Below are 20,893 nucleotides of genomic sequence, written 5' to 3' on the forward strand. Positions count from 1 at the left end.
TGACACAGTCAGGGAATAAGACCCACTGCTAATTATTTAAAGATCCTTCCTCCCACTTAATACTGGCATAGCTGTCTGAGACATCTCTCCTGCTGCCAGTATTTGTGGTGGTACAACTAGGATGCTCAGAGGATTGGTCAGTATATTGTCAGCTGTTTTTAACTGAAGGCTACTCTAGCCTCTATTACTGCTGCTGCCTTCGGGTGCCACCTCCCTCAGTGCTTAATTTACTCTATTTACTATATATATTCTGAGGAAGGAAGGAAGAGGGAAAGGGCTGGAAATTCCCAGTGGGAGGTCTAACAGTACAGCTCACTCAGCAGTTCATTTCCTCTCCCTCTGTAAAGTACTGGTTAGTTCCTAAATTGCATCCATCTACAACATCAGTTTTTGTGCCTTTTACTGTAGATAGTAACAGCACATCACGAACTGGGAGGATGCATCAATAATACCTTGCCTTTTGTGGCACTGATAAAGAGTTTTTACATCTGCAGCAATGGTAGCAGTGACAAGTAGAAATGCAAACAAACTGCCATTCAAGTTGATACAAGCTATCATCGATACACGACATGCACAAACCAGACAAAAAAGTACAATTAAGTCGTGTAAATCAAAGATATCAAGCCACAACATAGCTCATAAGAGTACCTGCACCCCACAGGAAGAATGATATCTGTGTTTTGCCATCACCATCAATCAAAGAATGGGGACATTGATGAAAGGCAAGATGACTTAACCTAAACTAGAAAATCAGATCTCTGACAAAAGAACATTAGCTGCATTCAGTTTCACAGCAAGATTTTTGCCAGTTGTGCCACACAGCTTGCTTTGAAGGAGGTATGTAAAACTGCTTCTTAATTTTGGAGTGTTTTATGAAATGTAAATTTTGAACGGAGATTGAGACCAAAGTCTAACTGTGCCATCCAGAAGGGAACTTGCTTGCAACATCCCCCCATCTTCTGGTTTGAAAGGCCAAGAAAGGTCCCTTTATCTTGTTAAATTAAGATCTTCCCTCCCCAACACCCCCCACCCCCCCACTCAGAGTTCCACCTCATTTCTTCTTCCCGCTCCACAGAAAAACATTCCCAGTTGTTGCTGGTCTATATAGGTCCTAAGGACAGCTGACTGCTTGGATTACACAGGGCTATATTGTATCCCCTCAAGTACCAGCCACACTAAGTGCTTCCTTTGGGACCAGGGCTCACTAGTAGGCTGATACCAGCACACCAGGTGCTATCATGAAGTTGGATATTCCAAGACAACAGGCAGCCCTGCAAATGCTCCTGTCAAAATCATTCTCTCTCTGGAGCCTCTTACAGTACAAACTCATTCCAAATCAGATACTTGAGTAACCAAAAGCATGATGAACTTGTACTCAGTTCTGACTTAGCCTCTTAAAACAAAGGGGCAGAATGCTCTCTTCTGCCTTTTGTCCAGATACTGGAAACTAAAGCAGCTCTGGCTTTTAGTAGCTTGGGAGAAGATTTTTCATTTACATTTCTATTTACAGCAGTTACCTATAGCAATCCGGTATTTAAATGTTTTCAAAATAACTGTAACTCTCCTCAATGCAGTAGACAGCAGAACATTTATCACATTGCGTAGAGAAGCCCTTGCTGGAAGCAGTATCCATCTTGCCCTTACGGATACCTTTTTTTCCAGCACTACTGCAAGATAGTCAACTAGTGCCAGCTTCTTGAGATGCTACCAAACCCTGGCGGTTTAGGGCATTTCTCTAGTGGAATTCCATGCTGTTGTGACATGCTACTTAACCCTCAAATTTATTTGAAAAAGTACCCTTGATGTAAACTACAAGACATTCCCTAGCTCATGAATTGCTATTTGGAAAGCAACAGAGCATCCAGAAGCAGACACAATTAACTTTAGAGTGAAAGCTGCTGTACAATGTAGGCTTCAAATGGTCTTTCAGCTTAGAAAGACTTCATAGGATCAGAAGCTAATTAATATCTGAAAGTTATTTGAAGGGTCTTTAGAATGAATGTTTCCTGCTCATCTGCATCATTGCCAGAAACAGTTTTCCCATTGCTTTCAAGCTACTTTAAGCACTTAAAGCCAATATAACTACATGCTGCTTAGAAGTAACAACTTCCTGGACAGGTTATAAAACTGAGCAGATGACAAAACTGTCAAAAACAGTGAGGGAAGTGAGGCAAGGGAAGATGTTTATATGGAGATATTATTGCTTTGAGATCTAAGTCTCTTACAATCTAAAATAAACCATACAAGCATAACAATGTTAAATTTTTATAAAGCCTGCACGGTGCACGGTCAAACCCTGAAAAACTGAAACAAGAGCTGAAATTTAGAAACCTGGAAGCACCCAGTACATTTAAGATTCTCTGGCAAGGATGCTGAAGCTCCTGCATGAAGTATCAACAGAGATTCTGGGGCAAACACCTCTTAAGATCATGCTTTCGTCACAGATTGCCTGTGCTCCAAAAAAGGGAAAACCTCTGACGTACACACAAAGACCAAGTGAAGCACCCACAAACAGCACATAAAACAATGACTGAAATACAAAAGATGAGACTCTGGAGAATATCCAGCAGAGACCTGCACAGAGTATGATTTTTATTTTTTTTTTTAACTAAAAAGACCAGTCGATTAAACATGCAGGGTCACATCTCGGGTTCTGAAGCTGAAAAAGCTGAGTAATGGCAAACATCAAATTCTCATGTTCAAACACTAAACCAGAATCAACCCTTAAAAGGACTGACTAATCTAGGTTGGCGTATTCTTATTAGTAATGTCAAATATGACTGTTTAGTAAAACATCTATATTGAGAATTGGGTCCAATTAAAATGCAGCAGATAACCAATGTAAGAACTCAATTCCTAATTACTAGAGAAACTAGACTAACAGATTTATTCACAGAACTTAAGACTCTTTTGGCAGAAATATTGGTTGAATAAAGTTGGATAACTAATGGATTAAGTTCACACCTAGTTCAGCTTGAAGGACAGCCAGCTTTCTCCTTTAGCTGTCAGTCTTACCAACGCAATGACAGCAATGAAGAGCTGCTCTTCATGGGCACTGGGTGACAATCAGTTTTTCATTCAAGGCATAACATGTAGCATGGTAGAAAGCCATTAAGGCCAAGAACTCAGTGAGCACTGAAGTAAAATTCATATTAAAAAGACACACCCTTAAACCAGGCAAGAGGTGATTCTATTCTTAGAAACTTGGGGAAGTAACCTTTTTATGAACAGATACTGCCTTTGACTCTTTAAGCATCTGAGTTAACTCACTTGTAAATTTCAAATATTTTAAAAGGACAAATTTCAGGGGCTCACTTCAGATAGCAGCCTTGCTAAAGAGATACAATGCTAAGTGTCTGCATATAGCCTATCAGGTTTGTTTTTTTTTTTTTAAGTAATCCTAAACTGGATTCATCAAAGCCCTCCCCCAGGCACAAGACACAAAACCACTGAAGTATTTTGCTAAGGTTTTGAGGGTGTGGACTGACCATGTGCCTAAGTGAAGCCAGCAGACAGCTGCTGCCAGATTGGTGGTTGTTTCCCCTGCTCCCAGCTGCCTCCTTTGCTGCTTCCCACATGCTCACACCTGTGTTCACCTGACATGCAGTAAGGTGGGTCAGGAAACCAAGCCAGCACTGCAGAGTTTTCCCTCGGTTTAGCTCCCTGGCCTGGCTCACCACAGCGCTAGATGAGAACCAGTAGTGGTAAAGAAGGAGCACGGTGTTGATGGGGACAAGCTTCTCTTTTGACAAGTTTTCATCAGTTTAGCTTTATCATATTGTAATTCAGATGACCAGGATACAAACGGGCTATATCCTGTAAAATACTTCAAGATCAGGTTATTTCCTAGATCAATTTATAACCCTCTCCATCACAGAAAAAAATTAATGCAAGTATTCTTACTCTGAAAATTCCTGGTGAACCTTTTGGAAATTATGTATTGTGAATATTGTAGACAGATTATTTATAACAGACTTCATACTACCAGTACTACTACTGTTGGTCCCATTAAGGGGAAATCACATGAGACACAATAGATGTATGCTCTAGCAGCAGGACTGAAACTAAATGACGCACCCAATTAAAATATATGGAATCTAATGATATTACTTCTAAAGAAAGGGCAGGGCTTCCTCCATAATGACAGGTACAATATAATTATGGGGAAACCGACAATCTTGGCTTTGTTCTTAATAGATTACAGCAGCCACCTTCATGTAAGACAAATACATTAGATGCAGGTTGTTCCTTTAAACTGGGGAGGAAAAATATTCAGGTCTGGGTGTGGAGGTCTCAAACCAGTTTTATTGGGCACTTTGCCAATGTTATGAAAGCAGTATATCACGTAAGGGTGGTAGCCTACTCTCAAGGGAAAAATCAGCATGCGCAAAAAAAGATGCAACCTGGGCAGCAGAAAAGGGGAAGAATAACCAAGAGCACACTGGTACAGTACAGAAAAACACTGTGGTCTATATGAGCATTATTTACGTTTAGAGGGACATGGCACCCGCACGGGCTCAGACCACCAGAGCTCCACCTCTATAGAGGTTAGCATTATCTTGACAACTTGAATGGGGATATGTAGCCCTTACAACCATCATTAGAGACTTATGAAAAGAAACACTTCAAATAACTCCTTACCCTAATTCACAATTCACAAAGTGAGCCTTCTGCAGCTGTTGAGATTCATCTCCTGTTTTTGACTGGAGATCTGAGGTGGGGATCATTGTGGAGAGCACAGACCCTGGCAGACATGAATGCTAACTGCGCAGCTGTCTTCAGAGGCATGCTGCTGAAAGGACTCAGCATTCCTCCTCAGAGACCAGGCCTGAGATGCACAGTCATATTTTTTCAGATTTAAAATTGCATGAGTGCTAACATAGAGTTGAGAGTGAACACATGTCATCCAGTGATGTGCCTATTCTTTTACACAAGAGGCAGTCAGGAAACAGCAGCATGAGTATCTCATCACAACAAGTGAAGTTTTTCTAAATCTAGATAATTGCTCTCTGGAGGTTGAATTGTTCTCCAGACTTTTGACGAGATGCAACGATATTTCTCTAATTAGGATATGAATTCTAGCAAGATTTATTTCCAAACCCTCTAGCAGGTAACCATCCAGCCTGCTCAGATGTCTACAACTAAACAATAAGATCCACAATTTTTGCTGAAACACTTTGTTAGTAATTTAAGAAGAGAAAGAAAATATATCAGATTTCAGGCTTCTGCTGAGGCCCTACCTGTTTCATGGGTGACTACCTGTACTAGTGCTAACCATGCTGTACCCTTCACTAGCAGTAAATGCTTTTCCTTGCATGCATAAAATTCACAGCCTGCAGAACATTCTCAGTCAGGGCATGCTAATATTATGACTTGATACTACATGGGATATTTTTGTAGCACTTGATATCTAGAGTGCCTCACAGTTTTGATATTTTATTCTCTTGACAGTCCTACTGAGTAGGGTAAAATTTGTACTATGCAGAAGAAGGTCTAAAGCAAAGAAACAGTTGTTTGCTACCTATCAGACTGGAAGTTATGGCAGAGCAGGACTCAAGCTGGCGTTGATCAGCCATCCTTCCCTAAAGTGCAATGCTCAGAGCTTTTGTTACAAAATTCTTACCATATCTAACTAATGAGTAACGCTTTCTATACAAGGACATACAACACGTTGAAAACAGCTACTGTCTCAACTACTGATACTAGCTAAACAAAGTCTGCTATACTTCCTCACACTAATGAAGGAGGATTAAAATAAATAGCTTTAAGTTCAAGCATCAAAAAAGGGAAGAAAATCTGTCATAGGGCCAAGCACAACAGAAAGCATCTACAGTCAAACTTGGAAAAGAAAGCATGGTCCTGTGCAAATGGTGCTGCCTTTGTTGCTCTGCTAAAGACCTGTTGCATAAGCCATCTTGTGTACTAATGCCTCTCGCTTATCAGTACGATAAAACATTGTCTTCCTTTTATAAACTTACTATTCTACCAGCGGGGGAAAAGTAGCTAACTAAACAGCATTGGCTATTAGACTATAGTTTTCTTAACTGCAGGGATTTTTACTCATGATAATATATCATTTTTTTAATATTTAAACAAAGATGGTACCTTCATGGGGAGAAGCCATTTTCCTCAATTCCTGCATGTCTGCATTGTGGTATTAAAGCTGACATCCTTTGTCAGCAAAGGCAAGAAACTGGGGAACAAACTGTTTCACCAAGAACAGAGTCCCATAGGAAGACACTGTACTAACAGGGCAAGAAGGAAGAGGACCTATTTAAAGCAAAGAAAACATGAGGAAAAACCCAGGCAAATTAAGTTATGCAAACAACAGGAAGGATAAAAAGCACAGACGAAACAGAAGGTTGTGTACATTGAACAACACAGAAAGGAACTGCAGGGACAGAAAGTAGACTTAAAGCAAGGAAAAGCAGAACAGCAGCATATAATAGAAAATCCCCATAGTACAGGGTTGAATGTTACATAGCAAAGGAACAGAATAATAGAAAGACTAGACTAAGCTGCTCTGCTATGATTTTACCTGCCTCATTTTCAGACTGGATATGGCTCAAAGATACAGGCAGCTGAGTAAGAATGCTAAATGCTCATAGGAAAGGGAATAGTTCTTCCCAATTTGTCACCAGCACCAATTCCTAGATACTCAGTCCTGTTTCCCTTCAAGCTTCAGACAACCTCACTTCACATGGTATTCACCATGGAATGACACTTCTCAGCACACAGGATCATTATCTAATTTCTAAAAAGCATAACAGCAATCCCTGGAAGGGTAACCTTCAGTTTGGTGATATGAAGCACAGCTGTACCAGAGCAGTTTATTCTATATACTAAATCTGCTTTTCTATTAAACCAAGATGTTGCTTCTAGAATAGCTTTTATGGTTTCAAAAACTACAAGCTCACCTCCCTGTGGGCTCAGAGGGTGGAGCACAAGGGTAACTGTGTGATTAAGAGTATTTTAATCTTTCTTTAAGAGGAAATAATGGATGGGTGGATGTAACAAAGTCAGATGACAAGGCCTGAAACGCACATAAGATCTTAACTTTGTAACAAATTAGGAAAGTGCAGGGGAGAAAAAAAGGACAGGTACCACATACCAGAAGTCATGCATTTGCTTTTACATGCTAGTACACAAAACAGGAAGCCTGTCTTGGTTGTACTTTAAACAGATTTTCATATCTCCTTTCTAGTGGTCTGTTTTAGGACTGATTAATGTGTTTCTTTCAATGTGGCCTTTCACTGACTAGTATTAAAGCGAATGATGAGCAAATTCTATAAAAACACACATGTATTCCAATTCAGTGTAACAACTACCCCATGGCTGAGCAGTGACGGACACCCCAGTAGTGTCAGGTGATCTTTTTTGTTTTGTAATTACATACCTAAACCCTACACACCAGGTTGAGGATCTCTTTGCACAGATCCTGTCTCCCAGTCAACAACCCAACTGCATGAATGCTTACTGCAATTCACTTTTTTTGTTTCTGTTGCTAAACAGCCAAACACGGTATACTAAAGCCCTCTCTCTGTTGGTAATTCGCTGTAACTTCAGCCTCTTTATGGAAGCTTGATAGATAACATTCAGCAAGCACAGCACTTTGAGCTTCCATTTCAAGGCAAGTCACACACCACAAACACTAACCTTCTTTCAGACCTATTATCATGCCACAAGTGTTTTGAAGTACAAGCTAGAACCACAACAAACATGTTTCTCTAACAGCCTACAGGATGAGACAAAAAAAAAGCATGACCGAACATTTAGCCTGCAGACAGCTTTTCTGTGTTTGTTTATGCAAAAGTCTAAACATCTCCATAAAACAAGCAAGCATTATTGCCATTTTACAGATAAGAAGTACACAGAAGCACTAAGAAATTACTCTTAATTTAAGGGCTCACATTACGTAGCAGAAGTATCAGACTTAATGTCTTCTCATACACAAACGGTTGCCTGCATACTTACACATAAACAGGTCGGAAAACCTCTCTTACTGGCAGAGGAAGTTATCTAGGATAGAGCCCAAGAGAAACGAAAAAACTAAAAAGGGAGTTCAGCTCTTAAAGGCAAAGGCAAAATATTGGTTTTTATCTTTTATTTGCAAAAAATTTATTCCCTTAAATTTTAAGACAGCTACATCTTCCTTTTGCTCTGTGGATCTTGCCTGCTTTCATAAACCAGCAGTTACTTAAAACACTCTTCACTGTAGCTCAGTAATGTTGAAAAAACCCCCTCCACTTTTCCTAACATAAAAACCTTTTAGCAATGGATAAATTAGTTCAAAGCATTATAGCACCCTCTTGTGGTAGGCTGGAAAATCATGTTCTCCGTAAGCAGCTGCAATTGATCCTTTTATTTTCTTTCTTTAGAATCTACCCAGGCTCCTCAGCTAACGTGGTAGTTCTGCCCAGCATGAGGCTGTGCTCCTTCATACTCACCTGCTCCCCAGTGACAACGCAGTGCGTGTTTCAAAGCCTGCTTCCGTGCTCGAACATAACAAGGTGATCTTTGTGTGGAGAGGGGAAGGCTAAAGAAAGTGGAAAGGCTGTCTAAGAAGTTCCTTGTAGTCAAGTGCTGCTCTTGTTGAGGAACAAAATACTTACTGGCAAAGCCTCACACATATCAGCTGCGGCGTAGTTCTGTAACAGCTGATGCACAACAGAAAACATGCTAATAATCAGCACCTGGGGAAACCATTCCCCCATGTGTAAAGCAGGAAAACTAGCACAGCTCACCTGAGTCTGAACAGCCTATAATTAAGCTACCTTAAGGCACTCCAGTTTCCATAGCCCACAATGCAAGTGAGTAAAGACATCCACCTGTGGCTGAGCAGGCACTGAGAGGCCAGCTACGCGTTATTCTAGAGCTAGGCTGCACCTATAAGCAGTTATATGCTTTGCAAACAACTCCTAAAATGAGAAAAACATTTTATTTAGCAGAAACACTAACAAGGCACACAAAAAAAAGTCATTGCACAAGCTTCTGTGTTGATGGAAAGACACATACGAAGCACCTTATTCAAATTTAGCTTAACCATTTGACAAAAAATGGATGGAAGCTATACAAACTTGCATCAAAATAAGAAAAAATTAGAAAGTCTGTATAAGACTACAGACAAGCTTAACTTTGACAGACTTAAGCCTGTGGTCTATTTCAACTTCTCAAAGCATATATGTACTTCCAACTAGGTGCCAAAGTGCAGGAAATATCATGCAATTAAATGACTGATTTAGAGGGCAGTCCCCTCTTTAAACATTTGACCCCTAAAGAAATTAAATATATTTGATTATGACAACCTAAAACCAGGAAAAAAACCAACCAACCAAAACAAAAAAAACAATCCGGCAAAGCAGATTTAGTACTGTTATGACAAAACAAGAACTAAACCTGCTAGCCTTCTGTTTCACAGGATAGCTGTAGCAGGCTACTCAAATCATCATTTAAGCATCTACTGATTTTGCACATCAATCCTAATCCATCTAACGCACCCCTCGAAAAAACTGAGAAGTTGGCTAGTTGTTTTATAGTTCATATCACTGAAATGTATTAGATTACTCAAAAAAATAAGATGTGTGTTTTCTAACATGAAAAATCAGCTCCTTCCTCATAGCTATGCTGCAAATCTTAATATCCACAGTTTGAGATCTTGAAGAAAAAAAACTAAATATAATTTGAAATACTAGCACTGCAAGACAGTATATACCATTTTCCTATTTATTCTAAGGATCTTCTCTAGACAAAGCCTTTTTAATCTGATAAAGTACCTCTGCTTTCTCTGTTTACCCTTGGAATTTAAAAAAAAAAAGGCATAAATCAAAATTAAGTAAACCCAACAAATATCCTGAAAAACATGCATACAATTTATGACTGGAAAAGTATTTTGCTGTGCTCTACTGGGCACATGTTTCACACTGATATCAACTGCAAAAGCAGTGTTCATCCTTGCCCAAGCTGTATACGTCTCCTGGCCTCAAAAAACAGAAGACAAAACCTACAGAAACCCCACTCATCTTCCCAGTCAGGAGAACGCTCAAGAATTCTCCAGGGCCTGCAGAGACTGGCTCTCGTTATTTATCTATGTTACTGCCATCAATTATAAAGCTCATCGTGCCTTAATTGACGCCAATCCAGTCAGTAAAAAAAAGCAGGTTTGAAAACAAACCAGAATCGAGTGATATCACCACAAAAGGATCAAAGAAACAAATTTCAGAGCATCTGCCCAAGGTCTTGCCTGTACCACAGCCTTCATGCTTTGATCAAGGTGCCATTCTAAGAGTTATTTTACCGAGACTCAACTCTATTAATACCAACAATATTCTAAAGAGCACATGTAGGACATTCAGCAATTTAAAGTTTGAAAAACTTGCTATTTTAACTTTAGTATATTAATTCTGAGCCCAAGTGCTGCCAACTATTAGACTGAAAGTGTTTATTTGCTGGTTTGTAGATGAAAAGATGAAAAAACTTATAGGAGAAAAGGAACCACAGATCAGCTTCAGACAAATGACGCTTTTTTTCCTTTCACTTGTACTGAAGTGAGCAGCAGATGTAAAGAAAGCTTTGCAACTAAAATCTGTGTTCTAAGAAAAAACTGCATTAAACACAAACAGCGAGTAAAATCCATGCTTACGCAATCCAGCTCCGGCCAGTGTAAGCTTGAGATCTGGTGGACCCAGTGACTTAATGGAGGAAAGAAGTTATGCTAACTATTTCAAAAGATCTTCAGGTTATTTAGATATCTGAGAGTCCATTTCACTCTTCCTAGATGACATAACTTGTGTCAATTTTTTAAAAGTTTGCATAAACAGACTTTTTTATTGCTAAACAGTCACCATAGTTTCATTAATTACCAAGTTCTGACATATTATATTGCTGGACCAGAAATCACACTTTCAAATTATTTCTTTTAAAATCCCTTCAAGCTTGTCTACATAATTTTTCCAGTTTTCTTCTATTATTAAGTAAATTTCAGAGATATTAGTATAGCTGTACTTTGCCCCTACTTCTGCTCTTGGCTTTTCCAAGCAGCAACACAAAATTGATATTCTCATCAGTTGCACAGCCTCCCACAGGTTTTTGAATAGCAGCAGTAAAACTGAACAGTCTTGTTAACTCCATAACACTGCTGGTTAACAAAATGAACCCTGAGCAGCAAAGGCTTTAAAAGAATCTTGAGAAACTGAGTTGACCCTGTAAACTAAAAAAGCCCTCATTATAGTAATTAACACTCCAGCTTGGGTTTGAAGGGTTATCTTGACAATCCAGGGGCTATAAAATTAGAATGTACAAATGTTTTTTTGTTTTTTGTCTAGAAAACAGATCCATGCTCTGTAAACACCTTATAGACCCTTGATGTTTAAGGTAAATGTAGGAGGTAATACTGGTCTACTTGGATATGACAATATTTAAACAGGCTTCTAGGCTAAGCCATGTTGGAGTGTAGACAGATTTGTGATGAGGAAGTGTTTCTTCACTTTGCAATTCCTGAATGTTTTGGTGTGTCTACTGTGCAGGCACACTACTCTCCACAGTCAACTTTTCCAAAAAGCATGGGAACACAGAACCTGAAAAAGAGGAACACTTCATAACCTATGCTACATACTGCCACCATAACAGCCAATACTGGTATTTCTTTTGACCAGAAGCAAGACTGACACCTGTTTCAAAATTAGCCGTGGTGCTGAGCACACTTAACCTGCAACAAAAGTGATTATTGGTATCTTATGCCAACCCATTGTAAATCCCACATAGGAACTCTAAAGAGTGTATACATGTCTTCACTATTCAGTTGTACCTGATTCTACCTCTGGTAAGAAAGGAGGAGGAGATCTTGTTCATGGGTTTTTCCTTCCCAAAAGAGTCCTGTAAATTAGCATTTGATTGTGCACCAGGAGCTTGGAACTCCTCATCTTTTTGTGCCTGGTATCAGTTATCGGTTATGTCAGCCCTGAATTGGTCAGGCAGTTGGACTAGAAGATTGTTGTCGCTCCCTTCAAACTGAAATGGTCTATTCTATTCTATGTGGGGAAACTCCCCAGCCGATATGCTGCCCATCATTACAGGGACATCAGTGATTAATCAACTTCAAACTTACCATACATCAGTTTAGAAGGCCCACCTATGTCATTCAACAATTATCACATATACCCAAGACTGTATTTTAAAACATTATCTCCAAAGCTGAACAGTCAAAATAAAATCTCCAGTATATTGAAATGCACTATTACAGAGAAGCTGCAAGGTCTTATTTTACCCTTTTCTCTTTTTCCACTCCTTATTCCCGTTCTTTCCTCTCCAGCATTATCTGTCTTTCTGGAGATACTCTTCTCCATAGTTGCCCATTCTACATGTCTTAGTTGAGATGACAACAAATAGGAACAGCAGAAACATGCTTGGTGCTTTGCTGTTGGGATTATTGTAGCAGAAATGAAGGAGAAATAGACTGGCAGGTCCAGAGGGTGACAAATCCAGAATGTTCTCATCCTCCGATCCTTGAATTTACTTCCTAATATGACCCCACCAGCAGCAGGAAATGCCATATATAGCTTGTAACAAGAAGCTACTTCAGTTTCACTTTAGTATTAAGTAACAACAACAAAACCCACCAAACAAAGCAGGAAAGAGTCCAAAATCCAAATCAGTAACATTATGAAAATAAAGGATGAGAAGATGTAGAAGTGTCCAAGAGAAAAGGAGTTTTCCTTCACTGAAGAGCTACTTTTCTTACATAATTGTAGTTCCAATTCTCACATCACTTTTGTCATAGAATACTTGCAAAACAACATAAGTCAAGCTCCAAGTTTATTAACACGTGATTATTTTTAATGGAAGTATCCCAGTAAGATTAAGATCCTAAGGACAATATTTGGGGGAGAAGGGCAGAAGAGGAAAGGAATGTCTTGAAAAAGTTCAGTCTTAAAAGAAATATGTTTAAATACCTTTAAAGAGTATTAGAAGATTGAAATACAACCAATTCAATTCTTAGTGCAGTATTTCTGTGCATCTTTGTCAACTCCATCAAAAAAGGCAAACCTGTTTTGGGACTGTTTTTTGAAATTCTGTGCTGATTTACCTGATACTGAAAGCCACCTATTAAAAAGTTAATTTATACACAGTTGCAGATAAGCAATCGTACTGGGAGATACGCATGTCTTTACAGAAAGCCCGCAAAGCACATGAAACTTCCTAAGCAGATATGGGTAATATAACTAAGCTTTGTTGTTGTGGTTTACAGTCTTACCAACAGGAAGCCTCAATGGTTTTGTAACTGTCACTTATTCTAGAGAGAATAATCTCTATGAATAATACCAAGATCAGCCTTTAAAATAAAGTATTTCACAACCACAAAAGCAGAGAAATGTCAGGGATGATGCAGTAACAGTGAGAGAACCATTAATTGGGACCCAAAAAGTCAACTGTGTTACCCCACTCAGTGCAAGTTTTTGTTTCTTTCCTGCTGTATTGAGGAAAACAGAAACCGCTGCTGGTCCTAACAACTAAGAGAAATATTTCTTTACCAGCAAATACTCTTCTGAATGCTGTTAAGAAGGAATTTACATGCCTAATTTGCAGTAGGCATACAGGAAAGCCAGTCAAGGGCCATTTGCACTACACCTACGAAGCTTTGCATCATTCATAATAATTACACGTTGAAAGAACCACTAACCGTTTGGCAAGCAGTGATTTAGATATCAGATTCTGAAACAGTTATAACAGAAGTGAGGCTTTAGTCTGTGGTCATCCATCCTAGGCTTTTTGAAATACAACCAGGTGAAAATGAACTTGGCAAGTCATTAAACAAAACCTAACTGTATTACTTTTAATAACTTTCACATGCATCCCTACTGGAATAAGTATAAACTGCTGTTTCTTGCTTCATATTAATTGGATTTTAACATAGTTTCTTATGAGTGTGAACTAGTCAGCTGTCAGCAATATTTAGAAGACAGTTTATGGATGGTAAGTATACTGGAAACATTAAGTTGTGACAACTAAGGAAAATGAGCTAGAATAAATCATGCTAACGACCATCTAGCTTTATCTATAAAACAAAGAACTAAAAAGTATGATTAGACTTCAGCAAGGACTGGCCTGCTTGAAGAGCAAACAAACATGACATATGCTGAAGTGAGTGGGTCACAGAACAGGACACTTCTCCTGAACACCAGTATGATCTGTCCTAGAATCTGTAATCAGTACCAGCCATAAAATATTCCTGAAGCCAACCCTGCTACAGCATCTCTAGGAGACAGTCGAACTATTTTCCAACTCTAGTTATGTGAGCTGACAGTCCCGCTAGATTAAAAAAGATGATTTAAGCCATTTGTGACAATTTGCTTTTGTGTCCAATAGATTACATGTTCACTTTCCACCGATTTATTCACTTGGCTGTGTCCCTATTTCCAAAAAAAATTCCCACAAATTTCTTTCGCAAAACATTGCACTCGCAAGCAATGGCAAGTTTGTGAAATATTGCTAGAACAACTTGTACCACACCATCTGCTACATGTGGAGAACTGAGAATCAGAGATCTGTCTGGGCTTTGAAATTTGATTTTTAAGTTAGTTCTGACTAACATGTTTTGAAGTAACTTCATTTTGGTCTTACCTCCTTCAGACTATGTTCCCCATCTATGTGAAAAGCACACAGGAAATACACATATGCCAGGAATTATAACGGATCGGTAGTCTGTGTTATATTGTCCCTTCCATCGAGCTGGTGGAGTCCTCTCATTTGTGAAATACAGCGTGCAAAAATCCCAACATAAGACACGGTATAAAATGAGTATTGAATGCAACTGAATCTGCACAAATAATTTAGATACATGAAGAATGATGCAACAGGGAACACGCCTATAATTTCATGTTCTACAGGAGGTGTTCCTCTAGACGCTTAGCTGAACCATCCTTTATTCCCCAAATAATTAGTTGAGAGTTATTTATACATTACGGTCCCACAAGATTTCTGATTTCCAGTACAAAGCGTGAGGCACTGAATACAGTGATTATATTCCATCTGCACAGGGCATTTACTGACAGGAAAGTCTGCGGGCAAGTAGCTCTGGCCCGAGCTCGCTGCACTTCACTGGGATGAAAAATAAAGGACAGTTTAGGCAGCCCACAAAGTACAGTTGTTAAACTGACCCTATTTTCTCTCCTTCTTTCCATTTTCCTGCAGCCAGCCCTTCAGTTTCACTGAATTTCAAAGGGATAGTGTTATTTATGCTTCTTCCTATTTTAGGACATTTTTATCATGTGGCATAGCACTCTAACTGCCTTAGGGGAGCTTTAATGATAATTTTATTTTTAAAAGTATAGGCTTATCTTGCCTGACCTTGATGCACACAGTAAAAGGTTGCTATACTCCTCCTCTAGAAAACAAAACAGGGAACAAATGTCCTGCGCCTGCTGGATCAAAAGCTCAAGCGTGGCAGAGCCTTCTGCAACCCCAAAATATATCACCAAGGCAACTGTAGCAGGATTGCAAACAGGTATTGCAAAGGCTTCCTCACCAGGATTTAAATAATCTGATTTTCCTGCAGTATATTTTCTACAACACTCAGCAAGTCTTTTTGGAGATGAAAAGCATGCTAACACCATTCCACAGAATATCTTGGTACAGTAGGCAGTTATCACTGCTCTTCAGAAAGAAAATTAGAGCATGTCACTGTTCAAAGGTCATACGAGGAGCCGAGCAGAGCCTATGCAACTTGGAAGTTGTTGGTTGTCGCCAGTTGTACCCCTTCCCTCAAACAAACTATTGAAACGATAAGGAGATAACCTGCTTCCCTGTTCTCTCCCCTGTTCCTTCTCTGAAAGGGAAAGCAATCTCAGTCTGTAATGGCAACAAGTACTACTTATCTTTTCTGGTTGCACTGAACTGTTAAGAATTTGATCGTAACTACCATTCACTACAGCTTCTCCCTCCTGAGTTGTTGGCCCTGTGGTACTAGTGAATTCTCAGGCAGTGTACACGGGCACACCAGTGTTTGAATAATCCTTCTGTTTACACCCTTCCTTTCTCGTACATTACTAGCAACCAACGTGCTTGATGATCCATTGCTTGCTTTTATAAATCACAGATTACAAGCTAGGAATGCTTGCAATGGGGCACTCTGAATTGCAAAAGGCTGCAAAATCCACAACTATCTTTTGCACCTTGGAGAACACTGCTCCACAGCTAACAAATCACAACAGTATATCAGCTTGCTTAGGACTTTTCTGCTCAATTATACAGCAGCGCTCACAGAATTCAATACTATGATCACCTGAAGGCCCTGGGAGTGCAGTTCTCTGTTCTCATGACTGAAGAGCAGGAACAATAGTTCTTTCCATAAAGCAGAAAACTTCTTCAAAATCCTTGCTTCTTCCAAATATACATCCTGAAGTAGGTAGTGTCTGTATGCCTGTAAATGCTTCTCCTACACAACTGTAAGGCAGCAAACATGCTTGGGACAAACAGGTTCACTCAATCACTTGATTTTTCAAGGGCAATTACTACTCAAATTAGTTGTGTAAAAATGTTCTTGTCTCAGGTTTTTGGTAGCCTAGCATAAGAGATTTTACACTTTATTGATTTGACACAACCTGTTCTTCAAAATCCTGTAGCAAAATAGGTCTGAGGCTGAAAACATTGTTTACTTCCATCCTTTTAATCAACAATCCAGAAGAAGCAACCCCTCAAAATGAACTTTGGCAAAAGTATTTAGTACCTTGCTCCTGGCACAGTATAGTATGAAACCTGCCAACATGAGCTGAGGCAGAGATTTATACCTGTAAGGGTCTAGCACCACTCAACAGGTTGTCTTCCTCACACTAATGAATACATCACGGAAAGCCAAGAAGGGTAGATAATCCTGGCTCATCCAAGCACTCAGTCCAAGAGTGCTAGCCCATAATCCTGTGCTTTTTCCATCACTTTTCAAACACTGTGAATACTTACCCTGAAGACAAGATGGAAGGGTCAGGTTGAGAAAGAAATGACTAGAAAAAAGAAATGTGGATCAAGTAGTAGTACCAGCAGCCACAGCAAAAGCAGGGTAGCACTTAAAGAAAGCTAGCAGAAAGCCAGGTTAAGTAAAACAAGAGAACAAGGTCAGCGAATGAAAAATAAGAATAGAGGTTGAGAGAAGAAAAAATCCCTCAGACAAGGGGCATCAGGATCACAAGAACACAATTTCTCTGAGAAAGCAAGTGAACTCCTGATTCAGGAGCATGACAAAAATCTTCAGTTATTGCCCAAGACTATCATTTAAACAGATACCCAACTTTGACTAGTATCTGCTATGGATTATTAATAATGAGGTGTTCACTCATTTCTAGCAAAATGTGCATAGACTTGGGGAACAATTTAACACGGCTGAGGTATTCACCAAGATGGAATGGGAGTTTGAAGCCTGCCTTGGGTTGCCAAAAAACCCCACCCCTTTTACATAATCTAGAAGAATAAAAAGCTGTATCTTATTTTCAATTTTCCGTTACAGACTGCAAAAAAAAATAACAGAAGCAACAAAAACGTAAGTAAAATGATATTCATTAACTTCGCATTGAAGCAGATAACCTAAGCAATATAAGTAGTAATTACTTTAAAAGGCACAATTCCTCTTATCACAGAGAAATGCTCTTTTTATATGCCACTGAACAGTTTTATTCAGAGTGTGTTGGCTTTCCAGGCTCATTCTTGTTTCTGTGTCTAGGGAAGACAGAGCAGAAGGGCTGGCAGAGCACATAATTTGTCTATTTGGCATGTATGCATGCTTCGGGAAGCTTTTTATCTCCATTTCCTTGCCGCTACTTGTAAATAATTCTGCCTACCTTCTACCTTTAAAATTTAGTAGGGCAGAGGGAGGAGCTAGAAGGACTTGTTCAGAACGCTGAACTAAAATACCACTAAAACAGGCAGCAATAAATTAAAAGATGTGCTTGAGTCAGTCTCAGCTTTGTTATTTTGAAGTAACTACATGTCCCCACGTGCTGTACCGGACTTCCCACAAACGTCCTTTCTGTCCTTGCTTTGTAAGAGCAAGAACCAAACAGTCATCCTGGTACCGAGGTGCTGAAAGACAGACAGTTTGTCATTAGCAGGAGTGCTCTTGCCTGCTAAGTCACACTTAGCAATCTATGCAGTAATTTTGCTCTGCTGCTAAAGACATGGACTTCAGCATACTGAAAGAAGTGGGGTATGTGCCTAACTTCTGAGATCTGCTCTTAACATCGTAGATTTACAGTATTAGTCTATTTTATAGTCACGTTTCTGCCAAAGTGCCTTTTAAAGCACAAAAATACAAAGACAACAAAGTAAAATATGAAGTTGATGATACCATCGTTGAAAGATGCAATAGAATTGTAATCCTTAGTTTTAATTTTAGTAATAGCGGGGTCAGGTGCTTCAGCAAGCACAAAGTTCTGTTTTGGTTTTAAAGTTGATTCTGCTCCCCGAACTCAAAAGCTGTGAGAACACTGAGATTTTAAGAACCAGATTTAGTGCTGCGTTCTTGTTTTGATAGATACTTATGTGTCAGCAGTCACAGCAGATGATATTTACATTTAGACTGCTGGTTGCATGTTCCTTAATCTTTTTGCCTATGCTCGTTCTATTGAGCAAAAGAAAATACATATTGTCAGAAGCAGCCTTGCTCTATAAGCACTGACATCTCCCTCCACCAAAAGCCAAACCAGCTGGGCTCTCCATAGCAGATTCGGTTCTTTAGGATTAGAGATAGATCCAGGCATCTATTCTCAACATGCTTGTCAATGTAGACAGGTTTCAGCCAATCATACCTTCCAAAACTTGCACGTTATATTAAGATGTTGCCAAATAGATATAATAAATTAAAAAACATAGTTGCAAAGGGGGATTTGAAGTTGTGGGCTCCTCCTAAGACAGACTACAGAAACTAATCGTGTTGCATTAAACGTTTCCGGTATCAGTTTACAGCAGTAAGAATAGCAGTGGACAGGCAAAAACTTCAACTGAGAATCAGATGGCAGCTCATATACCCCCCATCAAAACAAAGCCGTTTGCTCCGTCAGGAGCTATACAGCTAGAGACTTGTAGATCTAGAAGGGCAGGTTATAAACGCTCAGTAAAGACAAAGCGCACGTAACGTTTACCTTTGTAAACATAAGCAGAGCTAGGAACCGCTGCCGTGACAGCTACCAAGCACCGCAAGTTTGGATTCCCGGCGATGCCACCTCGCTCGGGCGGGGGGCGGCGGGCAGTCGCCGTCCCCAAGCTCCGGGGTAAGTTTCTCCGGCCCCGAGCTCGCTGCCAGGCTCCGGGCCGAGGCCAGGGCAAGCATCCCCCGGGACGTGGCGGCGGGGACTGCCCCGCTCTCCCCTCTCCTTCCCCAGTTAAACCAACGACAACAAAAGGAGGAGGAGAGGCAGAGCGGACTTGCCCCTTCCCCCCGAGCCCCCAACCCCGACCCTCCGGCAGGCGCCACGGCCGCCCCCCTCCCCCCCCCCGCCGGCCCGGCCCCTCACCGTGCTGGGTGAAGATATTGAAGCCTCCCTCGGCGGTGCGGCCGGCCGCCTCCCGCCGGCGTCCCGCCGGCCTGGCCGCGCTGCTCCCCCGCAGCCCCCGCGGCTGCTGCTGCTGCTGCTGAGGCGGCGGCTGGTGCTGGAGCCCGGCGCCCGCCTCCCCGACGCGGCCCACCTGCTGCCCCATCGCCGCGCTGCCGGCCGCGGCCCGCGCTCACATACCGCCGCTCCCTGGCCCGGCAGGCGGCCCTCCCGCTCCTCCTCCTCCCCGCGGCCCGGCCCGGCCCGGCCTGGCGGCTCCCGCCGCCCCCGCGGCGCTCCGGCCTGGGACTCACGGACTCGCCCCCTCAGCCCCCGCCGCCATCTTAAACCACAGAGCGCCGGGAGAGAGGGGACGGAGCGGCTCCCGCAGCCACCTCCGGTCCTCCCAGGGAGGCCGCCCACCCCGCCCCCGGCACGGTCACACGGGCAGCGTGGGCATGGCGGGCCGGGCACCCCACGGGGCAACGCGGCCGGCCGTGCGCTGAGGGGCCAGGCCCGAGTTACCGGCCGGATTGCGCCTGCGGAGGGTCCTCCCGCCGTGGCCGCGGCTTGAGGCCAAGCGTGGGGACCCAGGTGATGGCCATGGCCCCAACATGGCAGACCTGCACCTCCGCCCCACGACACGCGCTCCTGTGGGCTAAAGCCAGGCTGGTTCGCCTGCAGACCCAGGAGGGTGTGAGGTGTGAAGCCGGGGCCATGTACCCGGCTGCAGAAGGGAGCCGTGGTGGGCCTGTCCCAAGTGGCATGCATCGCCTCCTCCTCGTGGCTTCCTGGGCCACGGGTGGGCTGCCCGAGTGGGCTCCCACCAGGATCTGCCTTCCTCCACCTCTTGCTCTCCTGGCCGAGGGTGTGGAGGAAGGCATGGCTGTGTGAATAACATCAGGCGTGTTGGTGGCACCTAGTTGGCAGCAGCACCTTGTCATCGGTTGGCTGAACATACGCTCTCTTCTGTAACTAATTGGTAACCTGTCTTGTTTCAGCTTCTGCAATATTAGCATAAGGCTCTCCAAAGCAGAAGGGAGGATGTTTCATCCTGAAAGATATCGATGCTTCTTGTAGTTTAGAGGACCTAGGCACTTGGTTTGCTCTCCAAGCTAGCTTGTATTTCAGCAATGCTGTGGCAATGTTCCCTCATCGTGGGTGAGCCACAATGCAGCTCATCTCAGATGTGACAATGACAAATCGGCTTGGTGACGCTCAGCTAGCCAGCTTCCAAGGAGCCACAGCAACCTGTGGCTGGACCAACCTCTGTGTGGCTGTCCTGGGGTGGGAAGGTGAGGAGGAGGAGCTCCTCTCTGACCTCCATTGAAGTCAGCTTTCTTGCATGGAATTCCTAGCAACAGGAATTCTAAGATATTCTA

General features: G+C 41.7%; 1 protein-coding gene across 2 annotated transcripts in view; it reads right to left on the reverse strand.

The window, feature by feature from the left end:
- Positions 1 to 19,865, reverse strand: part of ABL2 (ABL proto-oncogene 2, non-receptor tyrosine kinase) — a 51,622-nt gene extending 31,757 nt beyond the window's left edge. The window contains exon 1 of one of the 2 annotated variants that reach the window (XM_075096878.1): positions 19,494 to 19,865. In XM_075096878.1, the coding sequence (XP_074952979.1) occupies positions 19,494 to 19,677 (184 nt within the window). In that variant the 5' untranslated portion in view covers positions 19,678 to 19,865. The remainder of the gene's footprint in view (positions 1 to 19,493) is intronic. The other variant, XM_075096880.1, reaches the window with a different exon arrangement.
- Between the last annotated feature and the right edge of the window lie 1,028 nt (positions 19,866 to 20,893).

This window comes from Phalacrocorax aristotelis, chromosome 6 (assembly GCF_949628215.1).
Source record: "Phalacrocorax aristotelis chromosome 6, bGulAri2.1, whole genome shotgun sequence".
Taxonomy (NCBI): domain Eukaryota; kingdom Metazoa; phylum Chordata; class Aves; order Suliformes; family Phalacrocoracidae; genus Phalacrocorax; species Phalacrocorax aristotelis.